Source organism: Myripristis murdjan, chromosome 3 (genome assembly GCF_902150065.1).
Source record: "Myripristis murdjan chromosome 3, fMyrMur1.1, whole genome shotgun sequence".
In the NCBI taxonomy this organism is placed as follows: domain Eukaryota; kingdom Metazoa; phylum Chordata; class Actinopteri; order Holocentriformes; family Holocentridae; genus Myripristis; species Myripristis murdjan.
Window position 1 is genome coordinate 15482230 of NC_043982.1, and position 25736 is coordinate 15507965.

A 25736-nucleotide genomic window follows, 5' to 3' on the forward strand; every position below is an offset into this window, starting at 1 on the left:
TCAATAATCTCTGAGTTTTTCGTCGTAAATTTAGCACATTAATCTCAAAGGATATCTGGGTTTTTTTTCCCGTAAACTTAAAACTTCAATCTCAAAAATTTTGTGTATTTTTTTTTTTCTGGGATTTTCATAATATATATCCAAGATGATCTGTTCTAAAATCTTTTTTTTTTTTTTTTTTTTTTTTTAGAAAACCTGAAAGTAGTATTTTTAAAAAGCAGTCAATTTGCAAAGATCATCAGTGCCAGTGGATTTTGCAGGCACAGCTGACATTCAAACCGAGCCTTCTCCTGCAGTGTGTACTGCTGTCTGCAGCTTCTAGGCATTCATAAATATGATCCAGCAAACCACTGAGAACAAAAGATCTACTTCACCCAAAGGTGTGCATTTCTTTCATCAACTCCATAAGGACAGTTGGAGCCATAGCACGCTCATTTTGACTGAATTGACCCAACCAAAAATACACTTTAGAGATGCACTGTTTTTTGTTTGTTTTAACACAACTATCAGAGAGCATTCAACAAATTTAAAACACACAAGTGTCCCCGTTTCAGTAGCCAATGTGTGTATTAGACTTTAACAACCACCCATTCATGAAGCACCACAGATACTGAATTTTGATATAAAAATAAGTATGAGAATGCCATATTTGTTGTACTCAGAAAGAAGACTACACGCCCTAAAATTGGCTTTTGAGATTTTATCTGCCATAACCTCCAGTAGGTGCCGAAAATAGCTCACTGTCGTCGTGTCTCACCTCAGCAGCGCTCTAATGGAAAAACCACACAACACAGACAAGCTTTCTGAATTTGACAGTCACGACATAAAAAAAAAAAAAAAAAAAAAAAAAAAAAAAAAACTTTGAGGTCCACATTCCAAGTGATTTTTTTTTTTTTTTTTGAGAAAAAAAATGACTTCATTTTTTGGACCTAACCACTCTGAAGCCTTACAATAACCTATGGAGTCTGGGATTAACAAGATGATGGGGTCTCATTTAACAGGCGTGGGACGTTCTTCTGTTGCAGTCGTGCTTCTCTTGGTTTAGTTGGATGAGACAGTTTGCATTTCTGCTCCATTTCACAGCCACACCAGAGAAAGACAGGGAAGGATGGCATTCAGCAAAAGACCTGGTCTCAGGCCTGAACCCAAGCCGCTGCGATCAGGACTCAGCCCTGACAAGTGGCACTCTCACCAGGTGAGCTGCCGGGTTGACCATGACAGTTATATTTACATAAAAATGTTGCCTAATTACATTAATCTGACATCCCATGAAGCAAAGGCTTTACAATCTGCTCTTCATGCTCATATAATTTGTGATTAATTTACAGGCCAAAAGACTTCTCTCTCGTAATCTATAATTTAATAAATACCCTCACCCTAAACCAGAATAATATTCGACCATTTACTATGTTAGATCAGGGTTTGTGTGTGTGTGTGTGTGTGTGTGTGTGTGTGTAGGCCAATTGTGACACAGTGTTTTCACTCTCCGGCATATTTACGAAGAGCAGCCTCTATTATCATACAAGCCAAGAATGAGTATAACATTTGGATGTACATGTTCCAACGTCTACTGAGGAAATTTCTTAAAGCAAACAATAAACAGATGATTTTGCCATTCCATATGTACAACAGTCACATTAACAGCTGATTTTCTGAAACCTCTTGGTTAAACAAGTTTGTGGGGCTAGTGCTTACTGTACCTGCTGTACAAACAATAAACCTGTGCACACAGAGAGCACCTTTTCACTACAGCACATTTAACATCACAGGCATTAAAGGTAATTTACATTACATGGACTGGCACTGAGTTTTGGTGTGTTCCTCTGAGTTACATTCACTAAACCATTTACCAGTGGCTACCGTCAAACTGTGAACATATGGTTTACACAACAGGCTCTGGCCACATCTCCTGCCTTTGGATACGACTGCAGGCGAGGTGAACGGTTGATCACGGGGCACGCATCAATTGGCACAATCAGTTCAGGATCATGTTGCCTAGCCAGAGGAGCTGGCAGCCACAGCTACAGGCACTGATATCCTCTCAGTGTTTGTTGTGTTGACATGTGCACTGTCTCTATGTGGCTTCAGAGCTGTCCCATTTTCTCCCCGGTGGTCCGCTCCAACCGCCTCTGACACACTGCTGAAACCTTGATCTCTGTGAAAAGACAGTGGGCAGGGCGTTGAGTGAGAACAACAGGTGGTCAGGATGGCAATATGGAAACTAATATTATGAATCTCAGCAAAACATTGTTATTATATTATGGCCTGCAAGAAAGCAGAGTTTTCAGTGGCAGGAGTCAATGAGCTCTTCCAGCAGAACTGTTCCCATTTCATCGAAAATTCATTTCAACCATACAGACAAAATGACATGACAAAAATTAGTACTGCTTTCAAAATGTCTGCCCCGACCCAGTTTAAGAATCCTTGAACACAACACTCTTCACTGCTCCCTAACTTTAGCTTCTCAATGAAACAAATATCTGATGTCAGCATCTCAGTGCTGTAGTTATTCAGTTCAGCTGGTAGCTCAATAACTAAATAGCTGTTGATGAGGTCATCCCTCTGAAGGTTGGCAGCAAACAAAAAGTAAGAAATGAATGCACAGCTGTAACAATGCCACTGAACAGTGCTCAGATTATATAACTGATGGCAAGGTCTCTGCAGTAAAAAAAAAAAAAAACCTGGGTCATTCATTGATTTTGTATAACAGATATCTTGAACTGCATGCGAAGTACCTTATGCAATTGAAAAGTCTGCACAAAAGATCAACAAAGTTCAAGTTGGGAGAAGTTTGACAGTGATTTGTAACACAGTGAGAATTATTTTATTCATTTTGTTAGCATCAGATAGCACAAAACTCATAGGACTGAGAGCCCACCCTTCTTAATAATTGTGCCATCTGCTGCATACCAGAATTTCTATATTTAAGTAGGTAAACTTTATTATTCCCAAGAAGGCAATTCGTTGTACAGCCAGCAGAGAATAAATAAATAAGTAAAGACAGCGGTTCATACACAGAGTACATAACATACACAGGATACCCAACACACAGACGTAGGCTACTAGCGTTTATGAGGGGCAGACAACATCAAACTATTAATGCGGCCAGTAGTGACTGGGACAAATGAAGTCCTAGATCTCTTTGTCCTACATTTTGGTACAATGTACCTGTGACCAGATGGCAGCCATCTAAATTAAAAAAAACAAGGGGTGACTCTGGTCAGCAAGGATAGATTTGGCTTTTCTAGTGGCTCTGGCAATATATAGGAGAGAGAGCTCTTCAAGATTTATCCCTGCCACAGCACTTCACAATGCTGTTCCGCTTGTGCTTATTTTTCAAAGTGAGGGACTCAAAGGAGATAAAAGAGAAAGTTGAAACAGACTCTATAAAACAAGAATAAAACTTCTTCATAAAAGATGTATCAAACTTCTCAACTTCTGATAAAGATATATATGCTGGTGAGCTTTAGCACAAACCACATCTGTGTTGGCGTCAAATGTCAGGTTGTTGTCTATAATTGTGCCCAGATCTCTGTGGTGCTGTGCAACTTCAACCACTTGGCAAAAGCTAAAAACAGGAGAACTTGGCAGAGGTTTCTTCCTAAAATCAGTGATCAGTTCTTTGATTTTCAAAGTATCTATATTCAGGGACGAGCGCTCACACCAGTCAACAAAATCATTCACCACAGGGCCGTGATCGGTGTCCCGGTCATTACGTAGTGACACAATCACGGAGTCATCCACAAACGTAACAGTGTGTCTGCCTTCATTCTGACTCTGGCACTCACTGGTGTATAAAATCTGTAAAATGTATTATGTCTATCTATAATATGAATCTATAATAATTCTAAAATATAAAATTTGGGGAACAAATACCCAGTGGAAACACCGTACAAGCAGGATAAGTGATGAAAAGTAGGCACCTACAAACCCTGAAACCAACAATTAGCCTCGCCTACACTCAGGCTTTGTGGTAGGAAATTCATTTATACTCACTTGAGAAGCTGCTCCAATTCCCGCTTTATCTTTGTTACAACAGGTGGACCCTGATAGGTGAGAGCTGTGTACAGCTGAACCAACGACGCACCAGCGCGGATCTTATCCATCGCGTCCTGTCCACTGGCCACACCGCCGATTCCGATTATTGGTATCTTCCCTATGATCAAACACGCAACAGGGATCATGAACAAAAGATACGACATTTCTATCTAGAGATGTCACGATACCACACTTTAAAATACTGATTCAACTCATTCAATACCACAGGATAAAAAGAAATCCCATTCAGCAAACACTTTTTCATTTAAAACTCTGTTAACATTGACAAGTAAACTTTGCTTTTCAAGCATTCAAACCTACAGGCAACATTAGAATAAAAGAGTTACAAGTGCAACGTGGGCCTGTAGCCCTGAAGTAGAAAACAAAGCGCCACAAATTTCTGCTGTAACAAGAAATACATTGATGTGATTATGTGTCTCATTTTGATTTAAAGCTCTGTAAGCATGACTGCAACTTAACGTGTTTCAGGATTTAAACATGTAGGCTAAGGTTACATTAGAGGAAGAACCTTGAGTTACAGAGTGAGGGATCACATTGCTTTGACACTAAAAACACTAGTAGTGGCATCATATGCAAAACATTTTTTAATGACTTGGTACCCGAGTATCGATTCTTGTGACATCCCCATTGCTATCTTTAACATTTGTAAGGCTGTGCTCATTCATTATCCATTGAGAATGACAATATTTCGGCAAGTAACTGAAGTACCTTTGGTGAGGCTGTACATGTCCCGGACAGTGTGTGTGGAGAGATCTTTGAGAGGCTTGCCGCTTAGCCCTCCCACCTCGGAGCTCTGAGGGTCCTGCAGTGTCTCTGGCCTGGACACTGTGGTGTTGGACACCATGAGACCATCCACCCCCAGCTACAAACACAAACACACACAGAGAGGAAGAGAGGGAAGGGAGAGGGAGTGAGGGTGATGTGTGCCCGTAACCGAGGATAGAGAACTGGTGTGAGTGGGCGGCCGTGAGAAAAAGCCATCTTCTTCACGCAGAGCTCTAATGTGACAGAGAAACGGAGCGCTGTTCAGATGTGTGCTTTCTTCGCCCTCCTCCTTATGGTCTCCTCCATTAAAGCTGATCTCTTTCTCGCTACAGTGAGCACAGAGAGACTGCTCTGTGTTTTCTAACTGCCTGGTAAAGTAGTGATGAGGCTATGAGAGATGAATCTATTTAAATAACTGCACTGACGTTGAAGAAGGAGCACAGGCTACAGCTTGCCGTAAAAACACCACTCTGATGGGGCTGAAAAATATTTTAAAAGCGAGCATGGTGGTAAAAAGAGCAGACTGGAAAAGGAAGCAAGCCGCAGTAGCTGTTAAGTGACTTGTGGTTTACATAATCACACTGCACTTCAAACACTTCAAGGCTCAATTCTGACCTACTACTGAAGACACCTGCGATATACTTAGCTCTAATAATGGATGGAGGCCAAAGTAAAACAGACAACCCAAAGTTTGGGGTCAATGACTACAGTGTGTTTTAACGTACAAGATAAATCATTTGCTGCACACAAATTTCTATTTTGAGCGGCTTTCGACCCACATACAAATTTGTTTGCCCCCTAATTTTCAACTAAAAAAAGTGGATGTTAAACTACACAACACAACTACATTAATAAGTTGCAAGGTTTGTTTTTGCTTTAAAAATTACAGTATTTATTTTGATTCCTGACTTGTTTACTTATTTTTTCCATGTTGAGATTCATTCATTCATTCATTCAACCATCCATTCATGCAACCTAAACATTTCCCCTTTTCGTTGACTCCATCCCTGACCCCTGTCTCTATCAAGACAATCCAGCATTAGCAGCACCAGCATTTTCTTCCCAATGTCTTCTTTCCTTATTAACCCCCGAAGGAGAAAATCATGTGCCACCAAATAAATGCATAAACACTGTATTCACAGCACATAAGAAAACAAACACCATTTGAGACATAATTAACAGTTGAGATGTGCCATGGATCTTGACCACATCTAAAAAAGTGTTCATTAATGAAAACATCTGCCTGCTGCTGGAACAAGAGACTCTCTGAATCGTTCAGCGCAACACCGAGGCATCACTAGTCGTTCACATTGAGCTTCTGAGTTCTTTAAAAAGCTCTGTCTGGGTAAGGCTGAGCCAGCCTTTCTGATCATAGAGGCACACACCTCCACCCTGTTTTCTGTCAGTCCTCGCTGGGCCTATATCCATCCTGTGTGGTTAAAATCCCTCCATTTTCACATCAGGCTGTGGTACCCTGTCAGACAGCCAAGGCTCCGTAAAACACAGTAAGCTGCTCTGTCGGCATAGGTAATCATACCTCCATCAAGCTGACAACTCATCTGCCTTATTAGCCAAGCAGCAGACATTTCCCATAATACCAGAAGGTAGCACAGGTTTGTACCTCCGCTGACTGTTTCTGACCTGAGCTGTCAGCAGCCCCATTTTCTGGTCTTGAGTTTGATTTCTGACAAGTCGACATCCAGATCCAAATCCCCCTGATGAAGGAGGCCGCAGCTGATGTAGCTCCCGTCTACTATAGGTGATGAAGCGTGGGACTGGTTCACTCCCAACGTGTAATGTTTGAGTGGCTCTCCAGACAATTACTGCCCAAAGCCACAGAAGGCAAACCAAAGTGTGGTTATCAAGTGCAACCACAATCGCATCGTCTGAGTGCGACTACGCTGATGATAGTGATTCATGGTGTTTGTGGTGTTTACGGTGCAGCCAGCATGCACGGCACAATCAATTCGAATCAACTCAGAATGGAGCCTCAGCTGCTGACTGTCGGCTGCTGACATATAACAACTCCATGCAGAGACCCTGTACTTAGTAACACATGCCACAATTATACAATATCTTTGTTGATACTGCACAGACGGGACAGACCATGATAAGCATGAGTTGGCTCTAAGTTGTAGGCCCAGTGGATGCATGCTCACATTTGAAATGGGCTACATCAGGGCTGCTCAGCTATGATGTTCTGGCAGCCACATTTTCAAGGACTTGGGGGGCAAATATTTCCCTGAGCAATTATACTCAATATTACATCTCTTATCATATTTCTTATATAAGCACACCTAAAACAACACAAAAAGCAGCTTACTCATAAATGAGGACAGGAAATAAATAGGCCTTCTTTCAGTAAGTAGGCCAAGTGCTTAGTTTCATTTCCTTTGCAACACAAGCTGTTATATCGCCACAAAGGTGAACACATATTTTAAAAGAAAAATGTATTCCACAAAACATCATGTAAGCCATTTGGCATATCATTTGGTCATCTCTGTCATCTCTTACCAAGCTGCATCACAACATTTCTTAAGCAAAACTTAAAGATTAAGTGAACTTGCCAATGAATTTTATGTTGCACAACACAAGTTACGGCTGAATGTTTGGAACATTTTAACAAAAGAGACTGCTGTTATGGCCTTGGCCTAGTGAAACAGTTTATGTCAAAGGCTGTTATTAGGCATTATTAGAGCCTGGCAGTGAATAAAGACTGTGTACATTTTTAGATGAACATATTTGGATGACTTGAATTTGTCCAACACAACAGAGTCACAGCTAGAATTATGAGCTGCATGGATGAACGCTCCTTGGCCCATGTTTTTCTTCTTCATGGTTTAGATTTTATTCATTTGTTAAAAGAACTAATCAGCGAGCCAGTCTGATTTGATTAGCCTACTGGAGTTGGTATGTCGGCTGCCAGGTGAATAGGCCAGGGCTATATGCTTAGGTTTGTGTGATCAGTCAAAACATACAGGTGGTTGTTTTGCTGGTTCAATTTAATCATTAAATATTACATCAAATATGTTACATAAAGCACAAAATGCAAAAGAATATATATACTGTACGGACAAAAGTTTTGGGCCACCTACACATTACACCTACAGGAGCTTTTGTGATATCCCATTCTGAATACATAAGTGTTAATATGGAATTGGTCTCCCCTTTGAAACTATAACAGCTTCCACTCTTGTGGGAAGTCTTTCTCCAAGATTCTGGAGTGTGTCTGTGGAAATTTTTTCTCATTCATTAAGAGGAGCATTTGTGAGATCAGACACTGATGTTGTATGAGAGGGCCTGGCTTGCAATCTCCATTTAGTTCGTCCCACAGAGGTTTGATGGGGTTGAGATCAGGGCTCTGTGTGGGCCATTCAAATTCTTCCACACCAGGTTCACCTACGTTTTATGGAGCTTGCTTTGTGCACGGGGGCACATACATGCTGGAGTATGTGCCTTCCCAAAACTGTTCCCACAAAGTTGGATGCATAGATTTGTCCAAAATGTCTTAATGCTGAAGCATTTAGATTTCCCCTCACTGGAACTAAGGGGCCGAGGCCAGCCCCAAAAAAAGAAACCCCAAGCATTATCCCTCCTCCACCAAACTTTATAGTTGGCACAGTGGAGTCAGGCAGGGAACATTCTCCTGGCAGTCGTCAAACCCAGACTTGTCCATCAGACTGCCAGAGAGAGAAGCATGATTCGTCATCCCACAGAACATGTTTCCACTGCTCCTGAGTCCAGTGGCGGCGTGCTTTAGACCGCGCCGTCCGACACTCGGCATTGCGCTCGGTAATGTAATGCTTGCATGCGGCTGCTTGGCCATGGAAAGCCGTGCCATGAAGCTCCCGGAGCAGTTTTTGTGCTGATGTTAATGTCAGAAGAGGTTTGGAGCTCTGCAGTTATTGAGTCAGTGGAGCGTTGGCTACTTTTACGCACTATGCATCTCAGCACTCGGTGACCCCGCTGTGTAACTTTACATGGTCTGCCAATTGGAGGCTGAGATACTGTGGTTCCTAAACACTTATACTTTGCAATGACACCACTTACAGTTGATCATGGAATATCTAGAGGAGAAGAAATTTCACCGACACACACACATATACATGCATATATACATATGCATATATACATATACATACATACATAGATGAGTGAGTAAGATACAGTCCAAATTATATTAAAACATTAAAAACATGGCAGTTTCACAGAGGATAACAAAACAAAATAAAACATAAACTTGTTCAACTTGTGTGTCAAGCTGGAGAATCAGATCAAATCAACAGATGACAAACTCAACAAGCGTAACAAATGGGTGCCAACCTCAGTGACAACATCGGCTATGTCTCGCTTGTCCTGGGTGGTGAGGTCAGGAGCAATCTTCACCAAGACCGGAGGTTTACGCTCTCCCTGCAGGGCATCACGCTCCTTCAGCACCTGGGTGGATTGTATTGGGATGTGTGTGTTAGGTAGGTAGTAAGGACTGACATAGCCATAGACATCAAAAATGTTTATTATATATTATACTGAAAAAACTACTCTCAGCTACAAGAGACCAGTCAGTGTTAAATGTTAAAATGCAGCACTGATGTCACACTCAAAAAACCTAAATGCTGAAATGCTTTAATCTCCTCTCATCTCTAATTTCCTTTTTCAGTCTCTTCAAAATGCCTTGCCAGGGTGCAAATAATACTTCTTAAAGCACCAACTAAGACTGAAGCAGCCCACTGAGCATAATTTAAAGTGTAGGGACATGCTTTATGGAAATATGCTGTTGAAAAATAAAAATGATAATAATAATACTAATAATAATTGCAGCAACAATATTTTTACACTAACGTGTGCTACTATAAAGTGTCCGATTTAGCTAAACCCACTTCCAAACACTTTCAATAAAAACTATTATTAATCCATTTAATCCTTCCCACAGGCCATTCATCCCAAGGTGTTAATCATTTCAGTGCTTAGCCTGGAGAACAGCTGCACAAACCTAAACCCAAACAGTAAACAGGCTCTGCTTCCAGAGATATGCTGGATAATTATTCTTTCACAGTGTTTTTGGTGGGATGTTTTATAGATATTGGTGACAACTTTGATTTGGACAACTAGACTTGCCCCTAGGTGCTTTCCAAGATTAGTTCCGCTAAATGTTGCATTTTAAATGTCTGTAATTTCAGTAATTTATCTATATCATGATATACGCAGGCAATTATGCTCTGAATTCAAATTTAATTGTTTCTAGGGACGGTCCTACCTCATGCAGGAGCTGATGGAGCTCATTCTTGCCCTGTAGGTCCCTGAGACCCGGAGTGTTAGGACTGCTGATGTTGACCACCAGGTAGTCAGCTAGAGGGCCCAGCACTCTCACCCCCTCCAGGTAATCTGCCCCCGCATTCTGGGACAGCTTGTTCTTACCCAGGTTGATGCCTAGGGGAAGGCCGGCTATTAACATAGACAGACACATATGCAAAGACACACACAGACACAGAAACAGACACACAGACACACACACAGACATACACACACACACACACACACACACACACACACACACAGGAGGGTTAATAGACAAACATAAACACAGGCTGCATCAGAGACATGAGTCATTGGGGCAAAGGCTGCTCATGTGGTAATCGGGCAAGAGAAAAAACATGAAACAAGGACAGGTCAAGACCAAAAGAAAAGAACGGAGCACAACAGAAATTGATAGAATAAAAAACCTTAATTGGCCACAGATGTAATTTTGTCTTTGGTTTCACGTTAATTAAGTTACTAACTAATAAACAGCACAGTCTCTGTAGACAAAAGAGTTGGAGGCATACTCTTTAGGCTACAGTTCTCTGCCATCAATTTATGGACCTCATATATTTTTATCTGACAAAATCAGTAGTGACTATAGTAGCTTATTTACTGTGGTGAACCATGGCAGCACTCACTGTCCCAGTAAGAGGATGGACAGAAAGTTAGTGGGTGCTGAATGTCCAGAAATGTCCAGCAGTCTGCCCCGCTGTCTGCTGACCTTTGCTCAGCTCTAGCTGGGTTCCTTCCCTCGCCTTCAGCCTCTGCCGTGCTTCTGCCAGACCGCAGCTGTTGAATCCGTACCTGAACACACAAATACACACAGGGCACATTTGATCAAAACACACCGAAAGGTCACCCATGCAACATACTGACACCTAAACCGTAGGCTGAATAGAGATCAAATATTTTTATGGTCAGCATTTTTTAACCAAACCATTTTTTTCCCACACCATTTTGCAAGTCAACCTGTTATTTTTCACCTCATTAGATTTATACACTCTCTGCCTTCTAGGAATGCATGCTGGGATAGGCTCCGGGCTCCTTTGACCCAGAGCACAAGGACATCTTTTACTGACAGAAAGAGCCCGAGGCAGACTTCACCCCTGAGCTGAAACTGAATAGGAATTAGCATTAGAGAATGGATGCACATTTACATTTACGTGACTTTCAATCTCTCAGAGGCTGTTTGATTGTGCACATGGGGAAGCGGAGGGATTCTCACATTGTAAATTCCTGAAATGCTCCTCTCGAGCACGCTACACAAAGAACTGACAAATCTATACTAAATGAATCTGTCCAGAAACATTTTGAGCCTACGGGTCTGCCCTCATTTGTCGCTAAAATGAGCACTCTTAAACCGCAAGATTGGCAAAGCAAGAAGGGGCTGCACAGTTATTTTTATGAAATTAAAATGAAGAAATTTTCATGATATGAAAAAGGTAAGGCTAAATTCCCCGGTGCTTGTATTCAGCTGTTGCGCCCTTACCAGCAGCACTGCTAGAATTTATCACAACTTATGAATATTTATATCCATGCCTCTCATTTTCCTTCGGTATAAAGAGGGAATGAAAGAACAGAAGAGGAAGATTAATCTCATGGAGCCCAGCTCTTTCAAATCTGTGACCCGGTGCTTCAAATTTAAACTGAAAAATGAAAAGAGATAGAAGGAAACCTGTGAACTTCCTAATTACTGCCTATTGCCTGTGCTTTAAAATGCAGCATGTGCTGTAGGCGGCTTATTCTCTCTGAACGTGCTGAACGATGCTAAAAAGAATATTATGTATCTTTCGTGCTTGCTGTCTTTAGGATTTCAATGTAAACTGAGCCTACATGAATGCTTCTCTGTTATATAAATGGAATAAATACATTGTGAGCTGCAACATAAACACGGGGATTTAAGCTACAGAGCAGGTTGAAGCATAAGAACCAAAACTGCAAATGTGAAAGCTGCTCTGTAAAAGTGTTGGTGCTTTTTGTCCCTGAATTCTAATGTAAGAATTTTTTATCATTGATCACAACTATGATAATTAACATACAATCCTCCAAGAACATGACTTAAGACTTGTTCCAAATCATTTAGTCCTCTAATAAATCCAGCACTTATACGATTAACCAAGCAGCACCTTTTTTTCAAATAAAATTCTCCCTTTTATACCCAGGGTTCTTCCAGCCTCCATTCAATGAAATGCAACATGGGGCAGTGGTGGCAGGCACTTCCAATAAAAATTACAAAAAAAAATAAATAAAAATAAATAAAAACTTAAGCCTACCTGTTGATGATTGCTTGATCTGTAGGCAGTCGAAACACACGTGGTTTGGGGTTCCCCTCCTGAGGTTTGGGAGTGATGGTGCCCACTTCAACAAATCCAAAACCCACTTTGTAGAGTCCGTCTATGGCCTCCCCATGTTTGTCAAACCCCGCTGCAATACCAATGGGGTTTTTGAACTTGCAGCCCAGGACATTCACTTCCTGAAGATGAAAAGGGTGAGCAGGTCAGTGTCCTGTGTTTGCTCTGCCTGGGCGACAGTGCTGCCTGACGCCTCCACACTCACCAAAGATGTAGGGTCCTGGTAGCGGTTCAGAGGGACCAGACCCAGACTGATCATCTTCACAGCCAACACATGGGCCGTCTCTGCCTCCACAACCTTCTGCAGCAGGGGCATTAATTGGTTGGAATAGAAACGCTCATCGCCAACCGCAGTGAGGTAGGAGGCAAAGAGAAGACCACCGGTGCTGATGATCTTCACCGCGTCCTTTAATTGCTTCTGCAGACAGACGAGAAAATAACAGCGTCTCTAAAGGACCACTGTCAACACAGTTCACTGTGATCGGGCTTAGAATAGAAAAACACTGGGCACTACCCCAGGTATATTAATGGGTGCCCAAGCATAATTCAACCCATTCAGGATTTCCCATTAGCGCCACACATTCACATCTCCCCCGCCCCCTTTTATGGTCACCGCCACCATATCACCAGCCCTTTTATTTGTTGAGACACAGACACACACAGTCTTAAACATGTTATTAGTAGGGCTGGGTATCAAAATTTCGTAAACATATTGATACCTTAAATGCCTCGCTACTACAGAGTATTGGACAAACTAAGTGTCATTTGAAACCATCATGATTTCAATAGGTTGGTGCATCATTAATAACAGGGTGCCTCCACATGTGGCTCACCTGCTGTAAAAGCATCAAAATAAAGTGGAGAAGGAACCAGAATTACTATGGTGAAGTAAGAACCACTAGAAATAGGCCCCTGTATTCTATCAAATAATTTGAATAGACAATTTTTTATCGCATACCAGGAAAATGGAAAATACAGCAGACAGATGAGCCCTGCAGCATGTGAGATTAGCAGCAGACAGATATGCACACACATGGACAGGCAATGTAGGCAGTTTCACTTTGAAATTGACATTTACATCGCTGGTCTTCTGAAATTGTTCTGGAATTGATAAGACAAGACGGAGATCTGCACTCCACTGAGTACACTCCTCTAGTTAACTTATTATTGTGTTAGTGTGATAATACACTAAGTAAATGCTTTGGGTTATATTAAACGCAGGGAAACGCTCTGTTCACAGCTGGTCACTAAGGTTACACTGAGGATTCATAATGAGGCAGCAAATTAATCTTTCTAGGAGCAAATGAAACTGTGTTTTTACACTCCTACAGGACATCTGTCCCCAGCTGACCTGTGTGTGTTTACAATGACTCCACGTCAGGCCACATCAGGCCACATGTCCTGAAACTCCTGGCTCAACAGCAGCTTGACACAATCGGGCCTGAACGGCAGAATCAGGTGTTCAGGAAATTTTTATTTCTGCTGTTGCTCAAGAAAAAGATGTGTTCTCAAAGAGACACCAGATCACTGAAGGGTACCAGCAAACAGTGAGGCTGGCACTTCAGCTTTTCCTGAATGGACTTCTGTTCACATACTGCTATCAGCACTAGGAAAGCACCCAAATCTTTAAAAGTAGCAATATCATTGTGGGAAAATACTATAGTAAACGTCCTGCATTCACAATTTTACCTAGGTAACTGCATAATAGTAGTAGTGATTGTGAAGAATGGTCACTTTCAGAGTGTTACATTACTGATGTATTAACCTGTAGGAAGTATGTTAATGGTGTAGATCTGCTTTACACACGGTTGGCTAGTTTCAGCTCAAAAGGGGCGTCAGATTTTATGAGCTTATATTATGGCAGAGAAGCTTGAATAGCACATTTTACCTACAGCAGCCAGGGACAGTGAAGACATTACTTTCTTTCCTTTCAGAATGTATATATCACAATTTGTCCTGCTTTAACTAATCCCCAACAGCAGTAACATCGTTCCCCTTTAAAATTTAACTTAAAGTGTAGCACCACCAGTATCATAATCATTTGTCCTTTTTGCAGAGTTAACATATGAAATAATTTATATGCGGCATCTAGACATTGTTCACAACAGCAGTCATGAAATTTTAATTACTTTCCTTTTGCAAATGAAGGTTACACTCCCACACACAATTTGCACAACAGCATTTTATTTGCACAACATTTCGGTGCATTGACCTTCCTCAGGCATCACATAATTCACAATTTTTTTATAGAGCCGATGGCATATGGGAGTGTACAATAAATTTGCAAAATTGTGCCATTCTCCCAGCACCCATCACTCAGGTGTGCATGAGATCCTTTTGCTTCATTGTTGAACTTCTTCCCATTTATTTAAAAAGCAATCATATTGTCCAATATCAGAATTATGTGTCCTGCTTGTACAGCAACAATGGCATCTCTTCTGACCACATGTCAAAGACTATAGTTAGATTTTGACTTCCATATCTTTTCTAAAATGTATTTTACCAACTACAAGCCTAATGTAAATAAATGATTTATCCTCCTTGTGTAACCCTATTAAACGTCATGGCAGCAGCACTGTCCATCACAGCTTATTACTTAGTCAGGACCACTGACCTGCAGTTACCTCTGATCATATCTTTAGATTTGATTGGGTTGCAGGTTGTAGGACCAAGTGCTGGCCTTCTGTTTTCTGCTTTATGGTTTGTATGTAAATGCTTATTCTGCAAAGTGACTGCTAACTACAGCCATTCTGGGGGTTCATGTGTTGAGTCCCGGTCACAAGTTACCTTGAACTAATGTGAATTATCAAGCCTGGCCGGGAAAGTGGCTAGGCTCACTCTGATTTATCAAGGTCTATGTCAGGTGTCAAACCAACAGAGAGCCAAAACAAAGCAGCGACATCATTTTGGAAAGCTTGAAAAAATAGAAACACAGAAAGAGAGAGAGAAAGGGAGAAGTTTCGATCTGAGGAGCTGATAGGTCTGTGCCTTTTGACAGCGTTACGTTTCTCCACGAGTTGACCAGTTCACTCACAGAGTTAACAGGAAAACACATGCCACTCCACTGCCGCGGCCCGCGTGGCGACGTTTTCATTCACAACTTCACAAAACAGGCATCACAAATTCACAGACAGCAGATTAGCACTTAATTTACCTTCAGTTGTCCCGCCATGAACAGTTATGTCATCAGAGTAAGGGCACTGGAAGCATTTCCTACAGTGTTGCACAAGCACTGACGCTCTGCGTGTGCTCTCGCGATACTGCCCTGCTGTTGCCGGACGGGGAGCTAATTTGCCTTTCCTAGGACAGCGACGGATTTATTTTACATTTTGAGTGGTCATTTGGTTTATTCGTTAAGGTTAGGATTATAATTGGGGTAAGGGTTAGGTTAAGGTTAAGGAAATACATAAGTTATTTATGACAAACATTAGGGAAAGGCTGTAGAAAATGAATGTACGTCAATGAGGAATTCCGTCGCTGTACTAGGAAAGGTTGAAAAGTGTGTTTATGCTTGTAAACCGCAGCCCCTTTTTGTCAGTCATGAATGAATCTAATAGGATGAATTGGACATGACCTTGGAACATATTGGACATTTTTTCAGTACAAAGTTATGTAGCTGAGGTGATTCTGAGATATAAACTTTTACTGTTATAGCGCCACCTATTGTGTTGGAACTGGAAGCGCTTTTGGACATTAGCTAAGACTACACAGGAAACTATTTTTATCTCCACCATTCCACAGCCTGGAGGAGATTGTGTGTGTGTGTGTGTGTGTGTGTGTGTGTGTGTTCACAGCTAATAAGGCAAAGTACTGGGTCTATCAGCCTAAGATTTTGTGTTCAGTTATGACTGCATGAGCAAGACCTTCTCAAGGTTACAGCGATTCAGAGCCTTTGCAAAATGTTTGTTATTGCTACTTTCGCTCGCTCTCTCCTCATTCACTGTCTCGCTCAACCACCACTGCTTTCTTCCTCGCTTTCTCCTCTCATACTACTGGGCTGCTACGGTGCTCCCTCACATCATTCACTGTTCAGCACTTTGCATAGTTTGTCCGAGTTTACACACAGCTGGCAAGACACTGTAAAAGTGTCAGAGCAGGGGTTAGAATAGATCACACAGCCTGGTGCTTGACCACTGTGATGGATCAAACAACCTCACTGTTTCAAACTGTCAGTTTTTCTAATCTTCACAGGTCTTCAGTGTGTGTGTGTGTGTGTGTGTGTGTGTGTGTGTGTGAGAGAGAGAGAGAGAGAGAGAGAGAGACCTTAATTTTAAATTTTGCTATACTAATTCATGCTCCTTTTGAAAGTTGGTTTCTGTCAAAAGCCTCATGACTCCTGGCAAAAAGCTAGAAATGATTTGTGAGCCATACACATATGTTTGAAAAGCATCTGACATTATAATTGGCTGCTTGGTGTCTTGGGATTTTTGCTCAGCACGTAGGGTAGCATTGAGAAAAGGGAGATGTGTCTGGTGGAGATCTACACTCTTTGAATAAGTTGTGCATTGATTTGACAAGTTATGGCTCTTTTTCTGAAATCTAGCATTTCATGTGTTGGTGAATTTTATGGGATATTAGCAAGAAAGTAATAAACAGGCAACAAAATTTTCAAATACACTCGTCTACAAGGGAGATTAAGAGGCAAGGACGTTCATTTCTTCTGAACTTTAGTGATCCCAAGTGACTTTGTCCTCTTTGCATCTTGTTTGAGTGCTCGCAAGTCATTTTCCTAATGTAGTAAGAACATATGCACGGTTTTCCTGGAGAAAGCTTCCTGATTTCCATGAGACACACAGATTACCTTGCTCCTGTCTCAACCACAGTCCCTGCAGCACTATGTGATTTAGCTCGATACGCTGTAATAACCATGGACCCGTTTCTTCAAACATGCTTGTTTTTGTGGACTGCCGCTGGATTTCTGTCGATGGCTGAGGAGTCAATATCCTTTATAGACATCAAGGAGGGGACGAGATGCTGTGACTCCACCACGCAGTGCAAATATGTTTTCAGAAATGTCTGCTATGAGTTTGTTGAAGGATCCGAGAGCTGGTTTGAAGCCCGGGGTGCCTGTGAAAAGCGAGGAGGGGAGCTCCTGAAACTGATGAGCCGCCCGGTCAAAAGTTTCCTGGAGAACATCACAGTGGGGACGAACACAGCCAACCTGACCTGGTGGCTGGCGGAGGAGGCACTGGGGGAGCATGAGGAACCCAACATGGGTGAGTGGAATGCATCAGCACATCTTTATGAACCAATATCTAGAGTTAATCATCATCATCATCATCATCATCATCATCATGCAGCAGAGCTTGATCAGCTATGGCTGTTCAGGTCATACACAGAGGAGGAGTGGACTAAATTCTATATATTTTTGTCAATGAAACTACAGTATTGAGTTAATGTTCATGTTAGCTGATGAAATGTTTAAATTATTCATTGTTTAGCCAGCATGCGACTATAAAATATGATAATGATTTTTAAGGTGGTTCTTTATGGAACATCTTACCCATGCAAATTATCTGCAATAAGAGAAGATTATATTTTGCACAGACATAATCACCTGTCCAAACTCTGGATTGTTTGAAATGGGCCTCAAATGTCGCCTTTGGAAAATTATAGAATATCGGTTAAATAATTTTGTGGGATGACAGCTAACGTGCGCTCTTAAACAAAAATGCTGTTGAGGATTATTTAAGGAGGTACAATCAATCAATCAATGAAATTTAATTTGTATAGCACATTTTATACGATTAAACACATTGTGCTCTACATGGGAAAAAATATAAAAAGCAACAATATACAAATGATTAAAAAAAGATAAAAAATAAATAAAAATTAAAAAATGGAATAAATACAACAACAAGAGGCAGTGCAAATAAATTTAAATACTCTAACTGCTTTAATAAAATAATAATAATAATAATAATAATAATAATAATAATGAAAACTTTAATACCTTAAATTTTTTTTCTGAAGCTTTTTTTTTCTAAATTTTTTTCTGAAGCTTAAAACAAGTATGATTTACAATAGGGCTATTCATACTATAAAAACAGAGGCTTATTATTCATTAATCTTATCAAAAGGTCGGGCTTCTGCGTTGTTGTGAAAAGCAGCCAGACTTGAAAAGCAGCCAGATAGTGTTCTACATCATTATGGGACATTGTTCAGCCGGGACGATTCACCAGAACCCATATTAGGTTCTCCAAAGACTGTGTGTGTTTTGTGTTGTGCAGCCTCGACGTTAGAGCTCAGCAGCTGCTGTAGGTGTTTGGCGATTGAAGTGTGTACATGCCGCCCCAGCGGCTGGTCTGGGCCAAAGTTCATGTCTGCTTTCTTCTTGCTTGGGAGTCGTAGAATAGTGGAGGATATTGTTCCAGACATTGTCACACAACAAGTCGCCTTCCTCCACTGCTAAAAACCTGATCCAATCTCTGAGGATCCTTTTGCTCCCCAAACTGGACATATTGTCAGTTCTGTTATTTTAAGTGTTGAGGGCTGCTCTTCATTGCACATACAAGGAAAAAGACCAATGAGGTGACACAGTGCCTGAAGACTGCGCATGTCATACATCCCCTAAAGTGTTCACACCTTTTGAAGCCCAGAGTTTAGATTCCAATGGCTTATTCCCCAATATATTCCTGGTGTGCCACAAGAGGGTGTTACAATGCCATTGCCAGTCCCTCCCCTAAATTCTTTGCCACACACCCACAACATCAGTGTCCAACTGTATTGGAAAAAAGACAATTGAAATGTGACATAATGTTTGCTGTCATAACAGTGAATAAAACAAATGATAATCTCACAGATGCAATTATCTTTTCCTCTGAGATTCTTCTTGACATTAGGGGATTAAGATAAACCAAATCAATAGAAGACGTTGAGAAATGAAGGGTTTGTTGTTATGGTTTGAAATCGGAAAGGGCTAGTCCATCTTCATCTTTGAGCTGATCTCTATAACGTTGACTATTTGAGTCTAGTGTGCCGCTATTCCATACAGCACATTTGCAGATCAGTTTATCAATCGAAACCTTTTAGATGTAGTTTGTTTGTTTGGACTCCAAGGTAAGGCGACTGTTTGGGAATGGATGATAAGATTAGGGTCATTTTTGCTTTTCCATTTGTGTAACATTAGCAGTTTTTTTGGTTAAGATAATAGTTGAAAGTCTTCAAACACTCAGAACAGTGTTTCCTCTGTATTAATTTAGCAGTGGTGCACCACCACAGCAAGGAAATTACCATCACTGCAAGAGGAAATGTCAAATTAAAGTAAACACTGCAATTTAGTCTTGTCATTATCTTAAACTTAAAAATGTTTTTAACACCAGAACCTCAACTTAAACCATACCTTTGACCCAAACAGTGATGGATATGGGATGTAGATTTTTCGCTCAAAAACACCACACCTGCACAAAAAGTACAGAAGAAACACTGATAGACTTTATTGAATTGTGAGTGTCTATGAACTAGGTTCTCTGTGGGTGTTTGTGTGTACAGATTGGAACACACATTTTTTATTGTTGTGCTTGATTCTACAGCAGAAAATGGTAACATTTCCAAGGACGGCTCTCCATTTCTCTGCACATATATGCGGCTGAATCCCCTTCAGGTTGTTACCACATCCGACTGCAGCCAGACACGAGGCTATCTCTGCAGTCAGGGTACGCAGCATATCATAAAAGTCTCATCACCGTTTCACCGCCTTCAGGATCATACTGTATGAAATAATTCACATTATTGAATTCACATCAGTTAGAGTGTGTTTTTATCTGACTTGTTATTACATTTTCAGTTTCTAAATTATTATTCTTGTATTACAGATGTGCAATATTTGCCAGGCGCAAAGGTAAGAGATAAAAGTGAGCAGTTTGTAATAAAGCTCTTGACAAACAAGGCATGCTGCCCTGGATTATGATCTTTTTAGGACACAAATATTATGCATTTAGCTGATTCTGAAATATTGACCGACTTATTATAAATGGAAAAAATAAATAAATAGGCATATAACATACACAGTATGAAAGTGAGACATTAAATCACAAGAGTAAAAGCTTGTACAAATATGTAATTTTCCATTTTGCATAAACATCCAACACACCATCCAGATAAAAAGTTTGTGTTTCTTTCACAGCTTAGTTTTCTTTCATGTTTCATATTTTGTTAACAGGATAACAAAGCGCCCGGTCATCCAACAAAATCTCGTAAGTTAAGACTACACAGTCTTTACTATTTCAAGCAGCTGTGGCAGTGAATCCTCACAGTAATAAATAATTTTGTCTTTGGTTTTTTCTCTCTCACATACAAATTTTTTATTTATCAGGATTTGCAAGGAGTGCAGACGACATGGCCTTGTATGTCCAAAACATCGACAAACTTCTTGAGGTTCGAGATAAGTACTTACTTTCACATAAGCTATTTTGCTCACACGATATGCAAATCATGATTGTTTTTTCCAAACAGTAGTCTATCACACCTAGTAAGTAATTGTATAACAATAAACTGTATGTAATAATTCAAATACATGCTATAATGTATACAGATGTTTCAGTTTTGCGTAAGTGTTGTCGAAGAACCTAACATTTAACACCACCATGCCCTAATGACTATAACTCATCATGTATTGTAATTCAGGGTTAATTTACTGATGCCTTTTCTTTTTTTTTTTTGAGACAGGAAGCTGATAAAGAACTGTTGAGAATGGAAATGGATGGAGGGGAGCCGACAAATGAGAACAGGGTGGGTAGCACTACTTTTGAAACTTGAAAAAAGATTTGTGACAAGGGTGCCTGTGGAAATCAGAATCAAAGTCCTCTGCTTATGCACTTTTTTTAGATTACAGTGGTGTCATTTTAAACACTGTGTTTGTTGTTTGAAATGCAGTGAAAGTGCAGCTGTGGAGTCATTACGGAAACACAAGCTGTGCAGATGTAACAGTGAGAAAGAAATGCTAAAGCCAAAGAGGCAAGCGTATGAATTTACAGTAATGTACACGGTGTGCAAAGGTGCATCATATTCCCGTTAACAAGACTAGGCCTACATATTTTTGTACATCAAGGTCAAGGTACACTTTATTCTCTTCAAGGGGAATTTTCCCTTGGGTTTCTCACAGTGCGATTGTTAGTTGCTGCAGCCCACACACACACACACAGATACACACTGACACAGACATGCGAAACACACTCAAGGAAAATATGAGATATTACTAGATGATGTCATGGTCTTAAATAAATAATAAAAATGTTGCAGATGGTACAATTTACCTAAATACAGAATAAAAAAAAATCCTATTGCTATGCAGATTGCCTAAAAACAGATTTTTAAAAAGCCCTATTACACAGTCCCTCATAAATATGTAGTAAATAACTAACATAAAATGTGGTATGTCATGTCCAGATGCTGACTGATGCTGAATGATGTACAGAACAAAGTGGTCTTCCTGTATGAATCCTAAAATTAAGGACTGATGATTGATGAGTTTTACTCCTCACTCTGTGCCACCTCTTTTCATGCGGGCAGTTACCTTTCCTCCATCTATCAAGTGACTATGAACAAAAGAGCATGACACTTTCTTTTAACCCTGGTTACTTCTCGCCCTCGCAGGACAACTTCATCAAGTATCTGTTGGAAGGCACAAAACAGCTGACTTCAGAGTATGCTTCAGAAAACAATGAGGTTATCAATCACATTATCAACTGCAGCAGTGGCATCCTCCTCCTCTCAATGAAAAGATGTGATGTCAAGACTAATCCTAACCCTACGGTAAATTCAGCAGATTACGGTCATTTTAATTAGCCGTATATCATAGATGTGTGAGCTGATTGATGTTTTGTTGTGTTTTCTCCTGTCAGTCTTTGTTTGAACAGGTTTTGGAGATCTATCAGGCTGTCAGCGTGTTGTTGGGTACGACACTCAACACACAATATGTCATTCAGCACCCAGGAGGCACCATCTATCACAGCACGTGTGTATTTTCTCTCAGAATTCTTCACATGCTGGGCCTTTCTCTAAATGTGGACATATTTTAGCCCGATAATATGGTTAACAAATTTAGGTTTAAGAAATTCTGATAGATTGTTTTTTTTTTTTCTTCCTAGCCACAAACCAGCTGGCATGAGCAATGCAGTGTTGGGTTCAGAGAAAGATGGCATGTTCATCAAATTCCCCTCATATTCAGCACTCGAGTCTCAGCTGGGACAGTACAAGACCATCAGCGCTCAGGTTTGTTCACTGTGATTGTGTGTGTGTGTGCGTCACTGTCCATAGTCTTTTTAATAGAGGCTTTCTTGTTTGTCTTAGATGGCTACACTCTCAAACAATCCCCATCCATCTGATGACAACATCTCAGGAACCGTTTGCAGCGTTTTTCTTAGCGACGGGCACTCAGACATCAAGCTGAGCAACCTGACAGAGATGATAGAGGTAAAGCCCTGACAGGAAACAGACTGACAGGATTACTACATGACAATGTCACGTGCATATTCAGTTGTGTCTGCTCATCCCAGCTCTTCATTGAACCTACAGCAAGCTTATTTTGAGTGAAATAGTCAAACCCAAAATGCCATTTATATGTCTGTACTATCGTATCAAATGAAAAAAAATCCTAATTCAACATGACATATAAATGGCGTCTTTGGAAACCTTGGGACATTAACCTGTTTTGAAAATAAACTACTGTGGGGTTGAACCCACCATACAAAATACACTTGTCATGATGAGCCCACCAGTGGGACGGGCAGTCACTGACAATTTTTGTGATTGTTTTTCGTGATTATTCTTGTGGCACTGAACTTCTGACATTAGGAAAACAGACTCCTTCCTTAAAGGACCATACCAGTGATTTTGCATGTTTAGTTTAAAATGTATATACTTCATGTCGTCCACATTAGTTCTCCTAAAAGCAGCAGCCTTGAAATTAGGTGGAGTGAAACGGTCCCTCCACCAGAAGATAGTCCCCAGGTCAAACGTTTGAACATGCTTTACACAGCCAATTATCAGCTCTGTGGTTTATCAAAATCTACGACTTTGTTAGCTGCAGAGGCAAAACATTATAAGGTGCATGTTTCAAAATGTCTGGTATGGTCCTTTAATCTGAAAGTTAACTCTAGCCGCCCGAGCATTATATTCCTGATGCAAGCTGTGCATGCTTTCTCTGCCCTCCCTAGATCTTCCTGCTTCGTCCAGGTGCCTCAGCAGTTGTCAACACCACTGTGGTACTGAAGGAGAACACTAAAGCTCTGAGCACATTCAACATCTCCGACCCTAACGTGACAGTCATCTTCGGCGCGGAGCCCAGTTCCATCGTATCGCTGCAGCTGCTCCTGTATCCTGGGTCACGTTCTAACAAAACCTACTACAGCAGCAGCACCATTCTCAACCACACAGGTGACTGCAGCCGGATTTTTCGTAATCAGTTTTCAGGGCTTACAGGGGCCTGCTGTAGCAATAGAGCCGTTCTGAACCATGCAGGTTCACATAACACATACAAATTATTGGGCAACCTAAAATATGCAGGTACAGACACCCTCATTTTCCTTAGCCTAACAAATGCATAATTCTCCAGATTAAAAATATGTATCAAATACACAAAGTTTTTTTTATGTATATTTTTCATCATCCCTTGGATTTCAAATTAATGTGTCATTTGCTCTTTGTAACAGAGGGCTACCGTTGGATTGTGACGCCTGAGATGCGAGAGCAGACCACTGGAGTCTGGTACATCGAAACTATTCTCTTCAACTCCTCTTGGGAACCAGGCCTAACACTGCATCTCACTTCTTTCACCAGCAAGTGCATGTTCTGGGATACACAAAGGGAATCCTGGAGCACAGATGGCTGCTGGGTAAGTCTCCACGTATGCAGGACAAAACATGCAAAAGCCTGCTGAGATGTGCTAAGAAAAGAAATGCATTTGTAAGTTGTAGTGTGCAGTACTTGCACTTCACACCATGCTTGTGCTCTGATTGTCTCAGGTGGGTGAGAAAACGACTCCGTACCGTTCACAGTGTCTGTGTAACCACCTCACCCTCTTTGGAAGCTCTTTCTTTGTGATGCCCAACTACGTGGACCTGTCTCGTACAACAGAGTTGTTCTCCACTGTCTCTGAGAACTATGTGGTGCTGGCGTTGCTGTGTGCTTTCTTCGGCCTCTACCTGATCACTCTGCTGTGGGCTTGCTTTGCTGATCGCAGGTCACGGTCCAGGGTGAGTCCTCCCAGTCCAATCTAATGTTTAGCCTAATGTTTTTGCGGTTATCAGGATATGTATGTTTATTTATATATTCAACAAAATGTAACCACTGTCATTTATGCACTGCAAATGTTTTGTGCTGAACCATCAGAGGAAGATGACGGTTCTGGAGGACAACCATCCATGTGCCCAGTACAACTATCTGCTTAGTGTCCAGACCGGCAGTCGCAAGAATTCTGGTACCTCTGCGAATGTAAGAGACAAAATAATGATTTGAGTGGAGCAGCAGAATAAATCTTTAATGTCCCTATAGGGCAATTCTTCTGATCATTTTGGACAGAGAGTGCAAATAACAAAAGTTTTTCTCTGAGAGTACCATATATTTCCTGGGTTAAATATGTACAGTGTGAGGCCAGGACACAGATGTGTGAACTCAGTGCCGTAGCATCAGTAAGCTGCGTTTTCCTGCAGGTCACAGTGAGGCTGATCGGTTCTGAGGGAGAGAGTGAGCTGCACAACCTCACAGATCCTGACAAGCCCGTGTTTGAGAGAGGAGCCGTCGACATGTTCCTGCTGGCCACACCCTTCCCACTGGGCAAGCTACAAAACCTCAGGCTACAGCACGACAACTCTGGAGGGCATCCCTCATGGTACTGGAAGCAAAGCATGTTATTATAATGATAATAACAACAATACCAATACCACTACTAGAAAGAACTAAAATAATGATAATAATATTAACCGTATCTATATATACACACCATCCAAGCTTAGAGACGAAAGTGCTTTCCATGAAAAAAGGGCAGGTTTTCTCACAGGTAGTCAGCAGGAAACTTATTTCAGTTCTCCCATTGCTAGAATACAAAATTCTGCCTGGTATCCACAGTAGTTATTAGATGTAGCTGAAATCCATAATGTGTTCTAATTAATACATCATTATGATATCAGTGTGCATGGTGTAGTGTGGTAAACTCTAAAATGAGCACATTTACTGTGGCTGTTTGACGTTGCCACTAAACTCTGCTAAAAACAGAGCCGTGATGCTGTGAACTAGATTAATCAACCACATGTGCTCCAGTTGCAA

At 41.0% G+C, this 25736-nt stretch overlaps 2 protein-coding genes across 2 annotated transcripts; one reads left to right on the plus strand and one right to left on the minus strand.

Moving 5' to 3' along the window:
- Window positions 1-484: 484 nt before the first annotated feature.
- dhodh (dihydroorotate dehydrogenase) lies at window positions 485-15728 on the minus strand. Its single transcript, XM_030048585.1, has 9 exons — window positions 15628-15728; window positions 12679-12891; window positions 12396-12595; window positions 10844-10926; window positions 10079-10266; window positions 9148-9261; window positions 4768-4921; window positions 3997-4156; window positions 485-2155 (listed from the first exon to the last, which is right to left on the minus strand). The coding sequence occupies exons 1-9, from the start codon at window positions 15643-15645 to the stop codon at window positions 1996-1998; spliced, it is 1290 nt and encodes a 429-aa protein (XP_029904445.1). The 5' UTR covers window positions 15646-15728; the 3' UTR covers window positions 485-1995.
- Window positions 15729-17397: 1669 nt separating this feature from the next.
- Window positions 17398-25330, plus strand: pkd1l3 (polycystic kidney disease 1-like 3). The gene is made up of 11 exons (XM_030082101.1): window positions 17398-17689; window positions 20788-20849; window positions 22068-22226; window positions 22316-22428; window positions 22562-22685; window positions 22764-22886; window positions 23630-23849; window positions 24125-24306; window positions 24437-24667; window positions 24804-24905; window positions 25124-25330. The coding sequence occupies exons 1-11, from the start codon at window positions 17398-17400 to the stop codon at window positions 25328-25330; spliced, it is 1815 nt and encodes a 604-aa protein (XP_029937961.1).
- Window positions 25331-25736: the final 406 nt, after the last annotated feature.

Bases quoted from the DNA above. Each gene is read 5' to 3' on its own strand.
- dhodh (XM_030048585.1), bottom strand. The intron at 9,262-10,078 runs GTAGGACCGTCC...CAATCCACCCAG, and splicing joins TCCATCAGCTCCTGCATGAG to GTGCTGAAGGAGCGTGATGC. The intron at 4,157-4,767 runs GTACTTCAGTTA...GTTTGATCATAG, and splicing joins CATGTACAGCCTCACCAAAG to GGAAGATACCAATAATCGGA.
- pkd1l3 (XM_030082101.1), top strand. From the start codon at position 17,398: ATGGCTGAGGAGTCAATATCCTTTATAGACATCAAGGAGGGGACGAGA. The intron at 24,307-24,436 runs GTAAGTCTCCAC...TGATTGTCTCAG, and splicing joins GGAGCACAGATGGCTGCTGG to GTGGGTGAGAAAACGACTCC. The intron at 24,906-25,123 runs GTAAGAGACAAA...GTTTTCCTGCAG, and splicing joins ATTCTGGTACCTCTGCGAAT to GTCACAGTGAGGCTGATCGG.